This window comes from Diadema antillarum, unplaced genomic scaffold (assembly GCF_040938485.1).
Source record: "Diadema antillarum isolate AM-2024a unplaced genomic scaffold, OU_Dant_1.0 scf00000040, whole genome shotgun sequence".
In the NCBI taxonomy this organism is placed as follows: domain Eukaryota; kingdom Metazoa; phylum Echinodermata; class Echinoidea; order Diadematoida; family Diadematidae; genus Diadema; species Diadema antillarum.
In genome coordinates this window covers 1,339,826-1,355,928 of record NW_027270929.1, presented here as the reverse complement: position 1 = coordinate 1,355,928, position 16,103 = coordinate 1,339,826, and the positions used below count along the sequence as shown (strand labels likewise).

The 16,103-nt window shown below is 39.4% G+C and overlaps 1 protein-coding gene across 1 annotated transcript; it reads left to right on the top strand.

Moving 5' to 3' along the window:
• The first annotated feature begins 5,804 nt into the window (after positions 1-5,804).
• Positions 5,805-12,517, top strand: LOC139711891 (uncharacterized). Its single transcript, XM_071623741.1, has 5 exons — positions 5,805-6,001; positions 6,673-6,753; positions 7,892-8,236; positions 8,648-8,797; positions 10,047-12,517. Exons 1-5 carry the CDS (start codon positions 5,865-5,867, stop codon positions 10,318-10,320), a joined length of 987 nt encoding a protein of 328 aa, XP_071479842.1. The 5' UTR covers positions 5,805-5,864; the 3' UTR covers positions 10,321-12,517.
• Positions 12,518-16,103: the final 3,586 nt, after the last annotated feature.

Below are 16,103 nucleotides of genomic sequence, written 5' to 3'. Positions count from 1 at the left end.
TATAATCATTATAAGGCCTATACACATATATAGTAAATCTGATGTGATCTCATCTGATGTGTGATTCATGTGTAATGATGCTGAATCTATATCAATCCATGCATGATCGAATAAAATGCCATATATGTTTGCCTACTTCTTCTTAAAGGGGAAATCCAGTCCAAATATAAATTAGTCTGATATAAGAAAGAGTAAAATATTAAGAGTTCAACGGTATAATTTTCATCGAAATCGGATGAAAAATAAGGAAGTTATGACATTTTGAAGTTTCGCTATTTGGGGGAGAAACAGTTCTTGAACAGTCAATATGAATATGCAAATGGCAAAGTGAGCATGTCATTCCCTCACAACTTATCATATAGTTTGTACATGAAATTTTGAAATTTCCAGTCTTTCATTCAAACGCAATTATGGCCAGGGCTCAAATCCTCGTATAGCTATATACTGATCACTATTCTGAAGTTACATAACCAGGAATAACATCATGTTTCAGACTTCAATGACAGAAACAATAAATTTTGGTCATTTTTTTTTTTTGTACACGATCAATGGAAAATTGTGAGGGTATGACATGATTAGCTCACTCATTAGCATATTCATATCCACTGTACAAGAACTGTTTTGCAAAAATGAGCAAAACTTCAAAATGTCATAACTTCATTATTTTTCATCCGATTTCAGTCAAATTTTTACCGTTGAACTCGTAAGATTTTACTCTTTTTTTTTATCAGACTAAGTTATATTAGGACTGGATTTCCCCTTTAGATATTTTGATATGCATACAACAGAATGTAGTATATATATAATAATATTTGATTGTGTATATACATCGTGTTCAAATGACAGCTTTTTTTTTGTATTTGTGTTATTTAGTTATGCATTTGCTAATATAAAAGTGCAATTCCATATACTCAGAGTCTACATCATGTTCGAATGACATATCTTGTACTTCTTCTTTTTTATTTCTAACTTTAAATTTTCCCTTTTGTCGTCCTCTATACTTCATCTCTTTTATCTTTTCATATTATCTGATCTCTTTTTGTGTCTCCTTTTATTCTCCCCTCGCTCTCTACTACCGTCTTTTTTTTCCTCTCTCCCTTCTCCTCTCCATCTCATTTCTCAATACAGCTGTATTTTTCAATATTTCTCAATTTTTCTCATTTTTAAAAAAAAACCTCATTTTACTACCATTTGAAGGAATAGTTATTGTGATACGATATAATGGTCATTGTGTGTCTGGACAAGAGTCAGGTTGGAATTATTTTCTCAAAGAATCAAGTAACGAAATACTGTTAAACATTGAAGAAAATCCTGATTTCTGTGTGTGTGTGTGTGTGTGTGTGTGTGTGTGTGTGTGTGTGTGTGTGTGAAAGAATCGGGATAAAGTGCGCAGTCCTCATTATTAGTACGTCTGTATAATGCCAAATAGGATATGTATTCCAAGGTGTAGTGCAATCATGAAAAATTTAGGGGGGTTGGTACATAATATGCGAATGACATGCCTGGTATTTGTCTTTTTTATTTACATTATATGCTTTCAAATTGTGATGGTGTAATAACTCATGGTTTATATTTGAATATATTTGAATGATATGTTTTTTTGTGTATTTTTTGTATTAACTATACACAGCCCTGTCGCTGTACATGCAGAAGTCGCGACACTTCGCACGGCGTCTGATTGGGCTACTTTTTATTTACTATAATATATATAATATAAGTTTTATGTTCAGCACTTTTGAAAGAAATGCGTTGTTTAGATTTTCCCTTCTTTTTCGTCGTCTTCTACTTCATCTCTTTTTTTTTCATTTCTTCTTTTGTGTCTCCATTTCCTCCTTCCCTATAATAGTGCCTTCCACGTCTAATTCTTCTCCTCCCTTCTCTCCTCTCTCCCCCTTGAACTCTCTTAAAGGACAAGTTCACCTTCATATACATGACAGTGGAATGAGTGAATGCAGCAATATTAGTAGAGCACATAAGTGAAAGTTTGAGGAAAACTGGACAATCCATTACAAGTTATGAATTTTTAAAGTGTCTGCGCAGTCACTGCTTGATGAGAAGACTACTGCAGTGTATGATGTTACATGCGTACAGCGATATAAGGAAAATATAAAGAGAATGTCACAAATTTTTATTTTTTGAAAAAAGTGCACATTTCCTCGACTTGTAGCTCACGTATGTTAAGGATGATGCTATTCCCCCTGCCTTCTGAAAGAGGCAAGTTAAGCATTCTTTCATTATGCGAGAAAAGTGAAAATATGTTGAATTTTCTTTTTGTTTTCTTTATATCGTTGTACACGTATTCTTTTAATATGACATCACAGGTTGTAGTAGTCTTCTCATCCAGCAGTGACTGAGCAGAAACTTCAAAAATTCATAACTTTTTAATGGGTTATCCAATTTTCCTCAAACTCTCAATTATGTGTTCTACTAATATTGTCGCATTCACTCAACCCACATGTCTATGAAGGTGGACTTGTCTGTTAATATCCCCTCTCCACCTCCTTTCTCACCCGGCTGTCTCAACCCCGGTTTTTTTTTTTTTCAATACTATAGGCCTACTTCCCCTTTTTCTTGATCTTTTACCTGTCTTACTATCTGATAATATATCTATAATGATGAATATCAAGTATAATGTAGGGTTAGCCTTATTATCTGTTATCCAATGATCTACTTCTTAAATTTATTACAGATAGGCCTATACACTTTCATTTCCTGATATGTTTAGTTTGTGTGTCAGGTATATTCTCTCTCTGTACATTATAACTGTAAATCAAACAGAATGTAGCAATTGGGCTGCTAAGTTTGATACTGAATAAACTCACGAATGCAATTCAATTCAACTGTACTGAACGTAGTAATATCTCGAACTTTCTACTTGCTCCCAGGCCTGCTCGGGAGACTACTAGATCTCAGTGGTTACTGACTACTAAGTACTAGTAGTACTAGGTGTTTCAAAAAACATTTCCCACTTTTGATTCTTAATAATTCAAAAACTATATATCAGATAACACTGTCATTGATGTGGGTGATAGCTGAATAGTGTACAATTTGGTTGAAGGTGGTTTAAATATGAAAGCATAAATAAGTTTCATGAAATCCATGATTAATTTCACAGTAAGATTCCAGACTTTGCTCTATTTTCAACCCTCTGTACAAAATTTCACTTTGCACAGGGGTTAATGGGTGTGTATGGGAGTGTGTGGTTAACACCCTGACAATGGTCCTGAACAATGGCCAGGGTTTGAATGCTTCATTATTCATTCATGATAAATTCCACTATCACAGCTAGTCTTTATTCAGCCTCTGGCAGTATCTGTGTAAAGTCAAACGCCTGTCGATACTGTCGTTGAGTCGCGTCAGTGCTCTCCCTACTTCTGAAAAACAAAATTACAATGAATACCTTCTGTTCTATTGTAAACGTGGTGACAGGAAGTAAAGAAAGTCAATTAGAGTATACACTTGTGTATATGGAGCCTTAAATAAATCTACTCTGAAACAAATCACCCCAATGATAAATGCTGCTGAACTCTTTACCAAAAATGATCTCTTTTTATCGAAAAAGCGAAAAATTTGTCAGACTATTTAATTAGTAGACAGTTGTATTAAAACGAGGAACTTTAGATCAGTTATGCTTATTTATATCCCAAATTTAGTGATATGTCAGAAGCAAAATTTTAAAATGATTGCCAGCTGAAACGAAATGTGGTGTTTGCAAGCACTTTACCGTGCATGAATTCAGACTAGCAGTGCCCAAGGCAATCCACATGAATTATTGATTAAGCATTCATGTGCCAGGGAGCGCCAGACTGACGCCTAGTCAACAGGTGGTTCAGGCATGTCCATTGTTCAGGGCCATTGTCGGCACACACTCACATACACATCATTGGTTCCTGTGCGAAGTTCAATTTTTGTACAGAGGGTTAAAATTTGACCAAAATCTGAAACCTTACTTCAAAATCAATCTTAGATTTAATGAAACTGATTTATGCTTTCACGTGCAAATTACCTCCAACCAAATTGTACACTCTCCAGCTATTACTCATATCAATGACAGTTTTATCGAATGAATAGTTGTTGAAATATTTATGATCAAAAGTGGGAAATGTTTTTTGAAACACCTAGTAGCTGAGAGAATGACGTCATACTTGTCACGGAATGATAATGATCCGACGACGGTCGAGCGAGAGCTTTGCGATGCGTTTTGTTTTCACCATCACACCACATACTAGTAGCACACAGGCTTGCAGGCGACGGAGTACCGATCCGACTTGGTGATGCTAGTACTGTCTTCATGTTGTACGCGAGTGAATCACGCATGTAAGTTGCACCAATTTGAAACATTCTTATTTAAGCAAACTTTGGGGACACTTAAAGAAAAAGTCTATGCATAATGGGGAGATTGGTATTCGCTTAATTCAGTGACTACGAGCGGGTCCCACACAGCCCAGAATAGTTAGTTGTATCACATACAGTGGAATATATAGATGGGACTGTTGTGAAAGTCGTCCCGCGGCCGTAGGAATACAATTATTGACAATGGCACAAGTCATTGCATTGCAATTGTACGAATCATGGTCCATATGTCCATGGCATGCAATACACCACTAAATCAGGGATGGAAACCCATACCTCATGACCATGCAGGACAGGTGGAGGTAAAGTTAAGCCAAATTAAGTAATTTTAAAGTAAAGCGTTGATCAGCTTTACAGAGTTAGAATAATAAATATTTAGATACCCGGTATGACAGTTGTGCACCCCATGGCCAAAGACTGTCTGCATGCACTGATGAGTTGAATGGCAATTAAATGGAACAGTGAGGTGTTGTGACAGACAATAACCACAATGAATGGAATTCTAGATATGAAGTAGCCCAAGGGACACAGCTTTGTTGTTTACTTGTTTGTGTTAGTATGACAGTTCAGGGTTCGAAATTGGCGATGGTCCGCTGGCCATTGGCCACCCAAAACCATGTCAGACTAGCTAAAAATCATAAAATTCTGAAGTAACTAGTCCGTCTGGCTAGCCCAAATATTGCTTCAGTGTCAAAATTGATTCTAAGTAGTCCGCCTGGCTAGTTAAAAAAAAAATTAAGTGCGACCCCTGCAGTTAACAATGCTTAACACTTTTCTGTGAAAATTCATTTTGGTAAAATTTTTGTTTACCTTGTGATGTTGCTCATTTTTTTTCTCTAAAAAAAAATCTACTGTAGATCCGCTTTTCATCATACTTGGCTGGCTGTGGGAAGATGAAGAAGCTGCCATTCATGATGGGGCAAACCAAGCAAGAAGATTTCGCTGCTGATGCCAGCAAGAGTCTGCAGAGACCACAGAAGTTTGCCACACAGGATTTCAGTTTCCACGCAAAGAACAGCAACGGGAATGACCCTGGGGCTTCCCAGTGCCCTATCAGAGATAACTCTGCTCCGAAAGATCAGCCGGGAAGGCCCTCTACGCCCTTCCCGGAAAATGAAGTGCAATTTCTTCCGAATGCAAATGACACGTACCCGGAACCATCGGCCGAAAGCTTGGTGCATGTGGGTGTGAGTGGGGAGCGATTTGTGTCCGGTGTCGGCGAGGGGATGTTCCCCAATGCCAACTCCATGGGGGCGACTTCTGTCAGCCAGAGAAGCCCCGTTCACCGCCACCAGATTGGGGCCGATCATCGTCGGCCACCTTTGCTTCCCCAGCAGCAGTCCTGGCCTCCCAGTCATATATACTACAGCCAGGATCCAGCTCCTCAGGTCAACGGCAGCAGGGAACAACAGCAACACCAGGCGAGCCCATTTGCCCCTATTCAGCGGGTGGGGTCTTTTGATGGGGCCGTGCAAGGCCAGCCCTCCCACAGCCATGCCACTCCCTTGCTGATGTCCCCAGAGAAGGAAGAGAAGGTCCCTAACTCTGCTGCACGCCGGTCCAGAGTGTGGAAGTATGGTAGGAGAAGCAGTGGCAGCTACACAGACAGGCAGCCCTTCATGTTCAGTGTGTCAGCAGCGCACTCTGGGTACATTTCTTCTAATGTCATTACCACTACTGTGAAAGCTGTTATTTTCATGTACAGATATTTTTTTTTGCAAATGAGAGGTCACAGACATTTTTTGCAAATGTTGTTTTTGTGATACGACATCAGAGATATCATAAGTATATGCCACATTACTCTACATGGCGATGTTGTTAAATTTGCGGCCCAACAGTGACCCGCAAAATTTATGAAAATTAAATCCTCATGAAAATAACAGCTTTTACAGTAATGGTCTTCCATTTTGGTTTACTGATAAATCATCTTATGCCCCCCTCCCTGCCTTCTTGGTCAACAGTCAACACTTCGAGTGTTTGGTCAACTTCATCAATTAATCTGTAGTAGAATTGATGCATGTTGACATTTGCTGGTACACAAGACTCATGGAATGCTATTCAGATTGTGCCGTAGTCACATTGACAAAACAAATATTTTGAGATTCCCAACTTACAATGTGAAATAATCTCTGGTATTTAGTCTATCACCGCAATGTCTCTGTGTGTAAATCAATTTACTCAAATCTCTGCTGATCTGTGCTCATATTTTCATGATTTCATTCAGAATAATGTCTTCCTACAGGCGGATATGTCTGCTTCAGCGTGAACTCCTTAAGGAATCTAGGCATGTAATACTTTTGACTGTTTTGTTTCTGACAGGCCTATGACAAGCATGGAGTCAGGAGGGGCAAGGTTCTTTGGAAAGAGAGCATTTCCAAGTACCAGCTGTGATGAATCCTGGTGAGTATACAATGTATGCAAGGATACTATTGCTGTTGGTCATATGATTTCCTTGCACAATTCCTTCTTGTTGTCATAGTTATCAATGACCATACAGTTCAATCTGTGTTTACATTGTACAGTTACCTTTTGCTTGAATAATAGATCTTAGAGTCAGGCCTAGTGAAGACTGGTTCATTCATTTCTCTGATCATCTTATGAAGAGCCATTATTTGCCATGAGCTACATTCTCATTGCACATTCAATTCAATCTGAATTTCATTTCCCAATCTCACACATTATTTCAAATAAATCAGATTCAACAAATTAATGTTCTAGTTTAATATTTGAACTTACATTTGAAAAGGGGAGAGAAAAATGAGTAAGTGCATAACATATCAATCTATTTGTACAGAATCATTGTGTTATTGGAAAAACAAATCTTTGGAAGAGGTCCATGTAAATGAGATTTAGGCCACTCCACTCAATTTAAAGTACAACAACGAAAAAGAAAAGTGAAGTAATGGAAGCACACATCAGCATGCACATAGATAGACAGACAGACAGACAGACAGACAGACACACACGCAGGCACACAAATTATCAAGGAAACCAAAAACATAGGATAAAACAGCAAGAGACATCCGGAAGGGGCAGTAAGAGAGAGGAGGAAGGACTAATGGAGAGGAAGCATATGCTAGACTTCAACATTTGAGTGGTGATACATGTAGTTCATGGTCATGGGATAAGAGTTCTTCTACCACTACATGTAGATAAGCAGCCTGCCTAGGCTTATGAGATCCTTCTTTAAACTGCACATTTTGAATTCCCCTGTTTACTTGTGAACACTGAATTCATTTTTCATATGCCTAAATTTGAGCAAATTATGTTAGTAAAGTTATGCACTACAAATGTATTTTCAATCAAAAAGTGTGATTTTAAAATTGGGAGGAAATGGTATCAGAAGAATGTTGCAGTTTACTTGATGATAAGTTGTTACCATACAAAGTATGGATATTTGTAGAGTTCTCATCACAACAGATGCTTGCTTTTTCAGAGCGGTGTTTATCTTTCTTGCAGTTAAAAATTCAGAAGAATTGAAATGGAGTGTGTCTTGCATGCACGCATGTATCATTGATGATGCTTTGCCTTGCTGCAGGTCGACTGAGCCCACTCACAAACAGTTCATCAGTGAGGAGCGGATGGCTGCAGAGATGCACAACCTTAGCCTCGATGGCTTCCACAAGCCCCTCCTCTTCCCGTCCCAGTCCACGCCCTCTGTTGCTGCCATGGCAACCCCTCCACTAGCCCGGGAAAGCCCACCGTGTCCCCACTCCTCCCTCCCTTCCCACCTCCGACAGGACCACACCTCCCATCCTTGCCTCCCCTCGACGAGCGGCAGCACCAGTGCCCAGTCGTCCAACCTCCTCAGGCATCACCAATGCCACCACTATGCCCAACCCAAGCCTTCCGCCAGGGCCGTCATAGCGGACATCGAAAGGAGGTGGGTACCTTGATTCTTGAACACCTAGCAGATCTCTTCTTGCCTTCTAATTATATGTTTAAGTGATGCAGCATGGTATCACTGATGATCATTGTGTGTGCTTGTGTGTGTTGGTGTTTTCATTCTTTACCTTCTTTAGATGCTAACCAGTGCTGAATTAAACCATGTCACTATTCCCCACCCTCACTACTTGCACTTGATATTAAGCAAGCATATCTATTCAAAGCAAGCTGAAATTGTGAAAAGTACTAGAAGTAATTCTGAAGACTAACAGGACTCTTTCTTTACTTTCGATTATCAGCAACCCTGTACAATATAATTACTTTGCATGTGAGTATAATAGCGTTAATGCCAGAGGTGAGATGGTGTTGCTAAAAACAATCGACCCCTCTATATCCCCTTCTCTGCTAGACTGGATGATTCAGACGATGAAGGCGTGGAAGAAGACATGCCTCCATCGTCGGACTGTCAGCGACTCGAGATGACACCCCAACTAGCCCTAGCCCTCAAGGCCAAAGGAGCAGAGAATCATGTCTTGCCAGCAGACATTGTCAAGAAAATGTTAGTTTGTTGTTGGGGGGAGTATTCAAAATGCATGCTCACATTTCCCTTAGATGCAATGAGAAATTGTGATGCTGAACTGAACTTATTACCTAATTTATTTAACCTTGTTCAGAAACATGTTACAAAATGATCAATTTATTGCCAGGTATTCCTCAGTGACAAATCATGGGAGAAAGGGCAGGAAAAAAAGAAGATTACAATAAATTAAAGATCCAGTCAGTTGTGTAAAGAATGGTTAATCGACGTCAGAATGAAAAAAAAATTATTTTGGTACTTAATGGTATGTCTACAGCAAGGCCAAAGAATTACTCGTAACAATCACTGGTTATGACTGACTATTCATAGATCGACATCTAATTCAGCAATGCCAGTTACTAGTGGTCATTTGATTGGGTGCAGCGGGGTCCAGGCTATGCAAATTACCAAATTGACAGACAGCTTCATGTGCTCCTATTCCAACAGGAAATGGTGTATGGCAAGCCCCTTTGTTTGATGCGTTACCTGTACTCGCCATACTTTAAATAGACAGGGATTTTATAACGTTCATGGATTTATAGACCTCACTAACTATATACCAGTATTACAAAACGGGTGGAGAGAATCATGCAATCACAATGGATTTTGGACAAAAATTTGTCACCGTTCTTCTATAAAGCAAATGATGTACGTGCCTTTTCATGCATCAGAAGGAATAGTGTCCACGTGGTAACTGTGGAATTTCGCCTCGGGGGTTAAGCATTCCATAGTTTCCTTATGCACACGATTCCTACTGACGCACACAGGCCCATGTATCATTTGTATACCGAGATATCTGGAAGAAGCTGTGTCCCATATGTCGTCTAGTGTATTTTCAAAGTGTTAGGACTAGCAGACCAGGATAACTGAGGTGTTAGTTACGTGGCAAGACACTGAATTGAATACTTACCACTTGAGCAGCTGGTCATTGTCTTTCTGGTGTGTTACAAGCAAGTTGATCTGTCCAGTATTTTAACAGTCATATGTACCTTTGTTATGCTTGTACATGGAAGAACAACTTATATCAACTGAGGTTTAATGTGTGACACCGATACGCAAAGATTTTGTTGATGTCCAGATTGTATGACAGGGATTGGATTGTAAGTGAGGAAGAAAGCTGCATAACTAAATTACTGTGGTGTAAAGTTTCATGACTGAAATCAAATTGATACACGTAGATGAATTGATTGAATCATGAAACTAATATGAATGCAATCTTCCCTCCACACAGAGCAACGTCGCCTTGCATGGAGCTGGTTCTGTGGCGCCCTCCTCCATCCATCCTCAATCTTCGCGGCGGTCCCGACTCGCCCAGCAAGTCGCCCTCTGCCTCGCCCTCTCCCCTGGGCTCCGAGCTGGCCCCCATCATGGAGGTGGAAGTGGAGCGGGAGCGAGCCGAGGCCAGCGCCATGTCACACCAGCAGCTGCCCTACGGTGCCACCGCCACGCCCGGCAACGGCATGCAGGAGGGCCTACCGGACTATGACGAGGACATGGATCTGTGACCCCCCACACGGTGCTAGCCTTGATTTTTTATATAAAAATGAAACTCTAGATAACTTTTGAAAGAGACAGCTCAAGTTACGTTATTAAAATGAGATGGAGAAATGATCAGCTGCTTCTGGAACAGAGGCTGAACTGTGTGGTTGGAAGGGACTGCATGATTCTTCGTTGAGAGTGCTGCATGGATATTTGTGCATCTGCAAAAGTTTTTGTTTGCCAGTCAAAAATTTTGAGCTCCCATCACTCCTGCTTGTGCATTAAGGATTGCATGCAACCAGTGAAATGTCCAATGGACTTTCCATGCATCACTTTCTGCTATGAGAGTGATGAAGCGCATACCGCTCCACCTTTCATGCTTGAATGACTCTGACAGCTGACTGGATGTGAGAATTACGAGAATCGCAAGCATTGTCTTGTCTAGTTGGGGCTATGGGGTAGTTGTCCTGTGTGTCACAACTCCAGCGTGGACTTATTGTCACTGACTGTTCAGACTCCTTGGATACTGTGTTATTGTCTGATGACTGTATGCCTAGAACTAAGAGCAGAAGTGAAGTGAGATGACAATAGCATAAAGTGAAAGGCAATTATGAAGTTTATCTCGACGAGTTCCTCGATGAAAGATGCATTCGGTGGTCAGCCTGCTCGCTGTTGTTCAATATGAGCCCTGTTACACTGGACGTTAAGTTCATAGGGACCAGCACACATCAAATTTGAGTCCTCAACACTGGATCATGTTATGTTTGAAAGCCATACTTCGCATCTCCCTTTTAGCTTCAAGAGGCACATTTTTTAATGCAATAGGGCATTGGAGCAGAGATGTCTTTGTTCGCATGCACCATGGAATTGAGTCTTGTTATCAAGGAGAAGGTACCATTACCTCGCTTACATGCCTTGGCGATAATTGTACACAGTAAATGTGGAGTTTACCAAGTGTTGACATCAGCATGGATGAAGGGACGGAACCCAGAGCAAAATTTGATCGCTTACATCATAGCTTGAGGTCATGACTTGCTGTACATGTACATGCCCTGGTGTGCTGAAGGCAGCCGACTATGAATGACATCAGAGATGAAATGAAGTTAACAGACATGAGCAATTACATCCTTTTTGGAGCAAAGGCTTGACAAGAATGCTGAATACCTTAAATGCTTACACTGGTAATAGTCACCTATATTTGAACCCTGCAATATGATATTCTGTCTTTTGTGCTCCTCCCTTTTGTAAAAAGTTTGACGTTTTACATGTACATGAAAGTTTGTATCGTTTATCATTCAAAATGCATTACATCCTTCTATGGGAGAGTCTGCTGCCCTCCTGGACTTTCAGTTTGAAGGTGCAACAAATACTTTTCTCTTGCCGAGAGGCAATGCTGGCACTAAGAGCTCTTAAGATATGTTCTAGAGTTTGGGAAGGACAGAATTTGATTTGTTTAATTTCAGACTCCACATGGGTAGGCACAAAGGTGGAAATGGGTTGACATCATGGAAAGCCGCCTTCTTCTTTTTTTTAATGAAAGAATCTTGGGAGTGTGCTCTTTACTCGAGTCAGGTAAAATCTCAGGATTTTTCAGATGTGGTTTTGTAATATCATGTTATCTTCAGAATATTTCGTGACAAGGTGCATTTGTGTTGATGAACTAACCATCAACTGCACCTAATTGTGCTTTGTGATGATTATGGATTTCAGAGGGCAACATTTATTTTGTCATGATCAAGTACATGTATACCCCATAAATTTTGTGAGGATTTGACTTTGAAGTTTTTGCTAATTTGGCGAGTCGGGTGCTATTTGCGAATTTAGAAACACATGATTGTGAAATCATTAACTCTGATCTTGACATAAATTCAACATGTACGCGTACATTTCTCTGTTCATTCCTGTGCTCAACGTTCGCAAATTCAACCACATGCAAAATTGTTGGGAAGAACCGATTGGTGAAATATTAGACTTGCGAAATGTGTTGCGTAGAGAGTACATGTCCACATCTGGTCTGCATCCAGTACATGTATGTGGGACAAACATCCAGAAAATTGTGAGTCTATCTGCCCCATTAAATTGTAATGTATGAATTCACTCTAGATAATTATTGAATTTGTTCATATGAAGAGTGAAGGTTTTTTGTGTAAGATCCGATGCAAATCCATGTTGTCTAATTGCATATTGCATGAGATTTGCACATATAGGTTGCAAGACAAATGGGAAGCTACTGCAAATATAGGATTTGACAGTTCAAATCAAATCTTCCTCCTGTGTACCTTTTACTCTCTCAAGCTGTATCTGTAAAGGTTCACCCAAGCTACGTCCCATACCACTGTGCTGTCATGATGTAAGTTTAGTTTAGATTAATGAATTTGTGAATCAATATTTTACACTTACATGGTATACCAGATAGTCACTTTGCTGGCATTTTTAAAATTTTATTCTTGAGAATAAAAAAGAAAAAAGAAGAAGAAGAAGCTGGATTGTAATGTTACTGCAGGCTTTTTTTTTCAGAAGCTCAACATTGCAGCAAAGAGATACAGTGCACACCCATTATAACAAACATGGTTATAGCGAAATTCTCGTTACGACAAAGTAAAAATTCATGTCCCAGAATCGTCATTTATATATTTTTATGTACTTTACTGTTCGGCCATAATGAAATTTCTATAGAATGAAGGCAAACCACCAGTCTCGAGGACTTCATTATAACGGGAGTTAACTGTAACTAACAAAGGGCTGCATTGATCCCCAACCGCCCCTCCTCCCCCCCCCCCCTTCTTTGGCCTCCCACCCTGAAAGACCTTTTCATGACTCCTACTCCACAAGGTGTCAGAAGTATGGCATTTCCATCCAAACATTACAAAATACCTTGTATCTATACATTGTATTTATACAATGGACTCATTCTTTTTTTCTCTCTCTCATTCTCCCATCCCCCTCTTTCTCTCATATTCTATGTTGGGTATCCTATCAGTTTTTCATAGCTGTCCCAAATAACAGGCTAAGTTTTTGAGAACCGACAGACTGTTCAGGGCAAGCAGACAATGAAGAGAGATTTTCAACCTCTGACTCTTGTTGAGGGATTATTATTATTATTATTAAATTGATATTGATATCACTGTGATACTGAAAGGAGTATAACACATTTGAAAACAGCAGTGCATGTTGTAGCATGGATTGTCAAAAATACAAACAAAATGGGACAGTGCCAGCCAGCATACACTTCTTTGTGTGATTCTATCATGAATTTTGAAACCGAGGGGCCAAAAACAGGGAGCATAAACACTGTGGACTTTGTACGTCTCATACACTATTGATGTCAGACTCTCCTTGTTATTTACTCGATACCTCAGTCATCCTTTTGATGTGGTGGAAAAGACACGAAATTGTCAATTGCATTCATAGTCGAACTTCTGACCCCATGGTGTGCACATACTTGTTTTATTAATGCATGTAGCCAGCAGAAGAAAAGCAATGTGCATAGGTTTTTTTTTTTTTTTTTTTTTTTTTTTTTGGTTACATTCGTTTCCTTCTTGCCTCTTCATAGTGTATACTGGTACACAACTTGAACTTTGTACAGTATGTGAATGTGAGTGTGTAAAAATAATGGTAGACAATGGCAGACTAAAGTGGCTCTGAGTCTGCCAATTATGCACTCACTGATGTCTTCGATACTGATATAAGATTAAACATTTGTTGGCAATAGTCCATACGCTCACTTCACCAAACTGTTTATCATGGCAGTCTAGACAACTGATTTAACATGATATGCCAGTTCGTATTCCTTTTGGCAGGCAATCTTATAATATGACTGTTTAAAAGTTAAAGAGTGTTGGGTCAAAAGTAACTTACCAGTAGGTTTTTTGTTCTTCTTCTTTTTACACATTCTATTTTGTGTGTGCTTAGAACCATTCACACCATCAATGCATGGCGGGCAGGATGGTATGAACATTTTGCTATGCTTGCCAAAATGAGATGGGACGATTTTCCAGCTTTGAACTGGATTGTGCACAGCAGTGAGGATGCTCTGCAGATACTATTCATGATTGTGAGAAATTTGAGAACTGAACATGTAAATGATGTGATAAAAACAAGAAGTCTTTCCCCATCATCAAACTGTAAAACTTTCTTGTTGAGCATGGGTCAACACCAAAATGGACCACATTTAATGAAATATTTCAAGAGCTGAGTATGTGGAATGGTAAGCAGTGATCTGACCCATATCTTTGACTTAGTGACCTCTTTGCCTGCTACCCATAATTTGTTCGTCTCAGCATGGTGGGCACTTTTTTTTCTCGATAATACATTTAGGAATACATACATTGTAGGGTCTACCCACTTGCCCCCACCACTTTTTTTACTCCGGAAGTGGCACCAGAAAAAAACAAAAACAAAAGTGGTTAAGCTTTGTTTGTGGTGTACCAGATGGAAAGGCGGTTAAGGCCTTTTTTTTTTTTTTGCTTGTCAGCTGAAGAAACCCGGAAGTGGCACCACTGCCGCACCAGATATATAGATCAAATCAAATCAGCAGTGAGCTATGAGGAATGTTGAGTACAAAACACAAGAAAGAAATCTCCACCACTCTCCTCTTGGCTGCCAGTCATATTAAATTGCACATACCCCATTGAGAGAGTTGATGCACAGTATAATTACACTATGATTTGTCACCAAACCGAGTCCTCTGCTACACCGAATCATTGTGAAACATGATGGTAATTGATTATACTGATCACAGAGGATGTCCTGTGTCACTATTGAATTAATTCAAGTTGTGCTCAAAAAATGAGGTTGTCATGTACAATTGTACACACGTAGCAACCAAGGGACACTGCTCTGTTAATTCATATTGTTTTATTTTATTAAAAGGAGGACGTGCTGTTGAGGAAAAAGTTTTCAGCTACGTCAATTACCAGCATTCCTGGCATTCTTTTAAAACAGGCGCCACCTCACGTACCTCTGGAGCATATTTTTCTTCTTTTTTTCGTTGCTTCATGTAATGGCCTTCTTCTTCTTTGTTGCTTTTGAAAGAGCTGGGGGTAGTCTAGGTTGATGGCTTTTACAATGTACTTGGTAATGCTTTGTCACTTTGCTGCAATATGAATTAATGTCCCTGATGTAGAAGGACACTTGAAGTAAAACACTTGGATATAGGTTTTTTTAAACTCTTGGTTGCCATGGCAGAAGCCAAATGCTCAGAACGGCCTCATCGTTGTCATGGTAACTGGAAGTTCCCAGAGGTCATAAATGGGAAATACTGGTTACACTCCACTGCCGGATTGTGTCATCCCCACATTTAATGCTATGTTGCATAAACTGGACTTTGAAATGCATGTAGATGTAATTTTAGAGAGAGAAGTGAGAAATTCAATGTGTGTGAGGGATGCAGTTTCAAAGTCACAGCTCTGTAAATGTATTACACTATCATGTCATAATAACATGATAACAACCATTTTTTGAGAGGTATGTATTTTTGGTCATCAATGTTAGTTTGTATTTTGCTAATAAAAATTGATGTTCCATATGTAATAATAGAATCGTCTCCTGTGTGCAATTGAGTAATTTTGTGTTTACCCTAGTTTCTCAGAAAGGATAAAATTTATCTCCCACCTTTTGGAATTTGCTCACAATGAAGACATATTGAAAGCTGTAGATACTGCTGTCCCGATATGTGTACTCAATGTAATGGATTATAAAGAATCATGTAGCAACCACAATCACATATGCTCCAAGACTGCAGTACTTCCTGCGTACCTTTCTTGGTAATAATATTTCACATTTTAGACTTTACCAAATTGAAATGTGC

Bases quoted from the DNA above. Each gene is read 5' to 3' on its own strand.
- LOC139711891 (XM_071623741.1), top strand. From the start codon at position 5,865: ATGTCCCCAGAGAAGGAAGAGAAGGTCCCTAACTCTGCTGCACGCCGG. The intron at 8,237-8,647 runs GTGGGTACCTTG...CTTCTCTGCTAG, and splicing joins ATAGCGGACATCGAAAGGAG to ACTGGATGATTCAGACGATG. The intron at 8,798-10,046 runs GTTAGTTTGTTG...CCCTCCACACAG, and splicing joins GCAGACATTGTCAAGAAAAT to AGCAACGTCGCCTTGCATGG.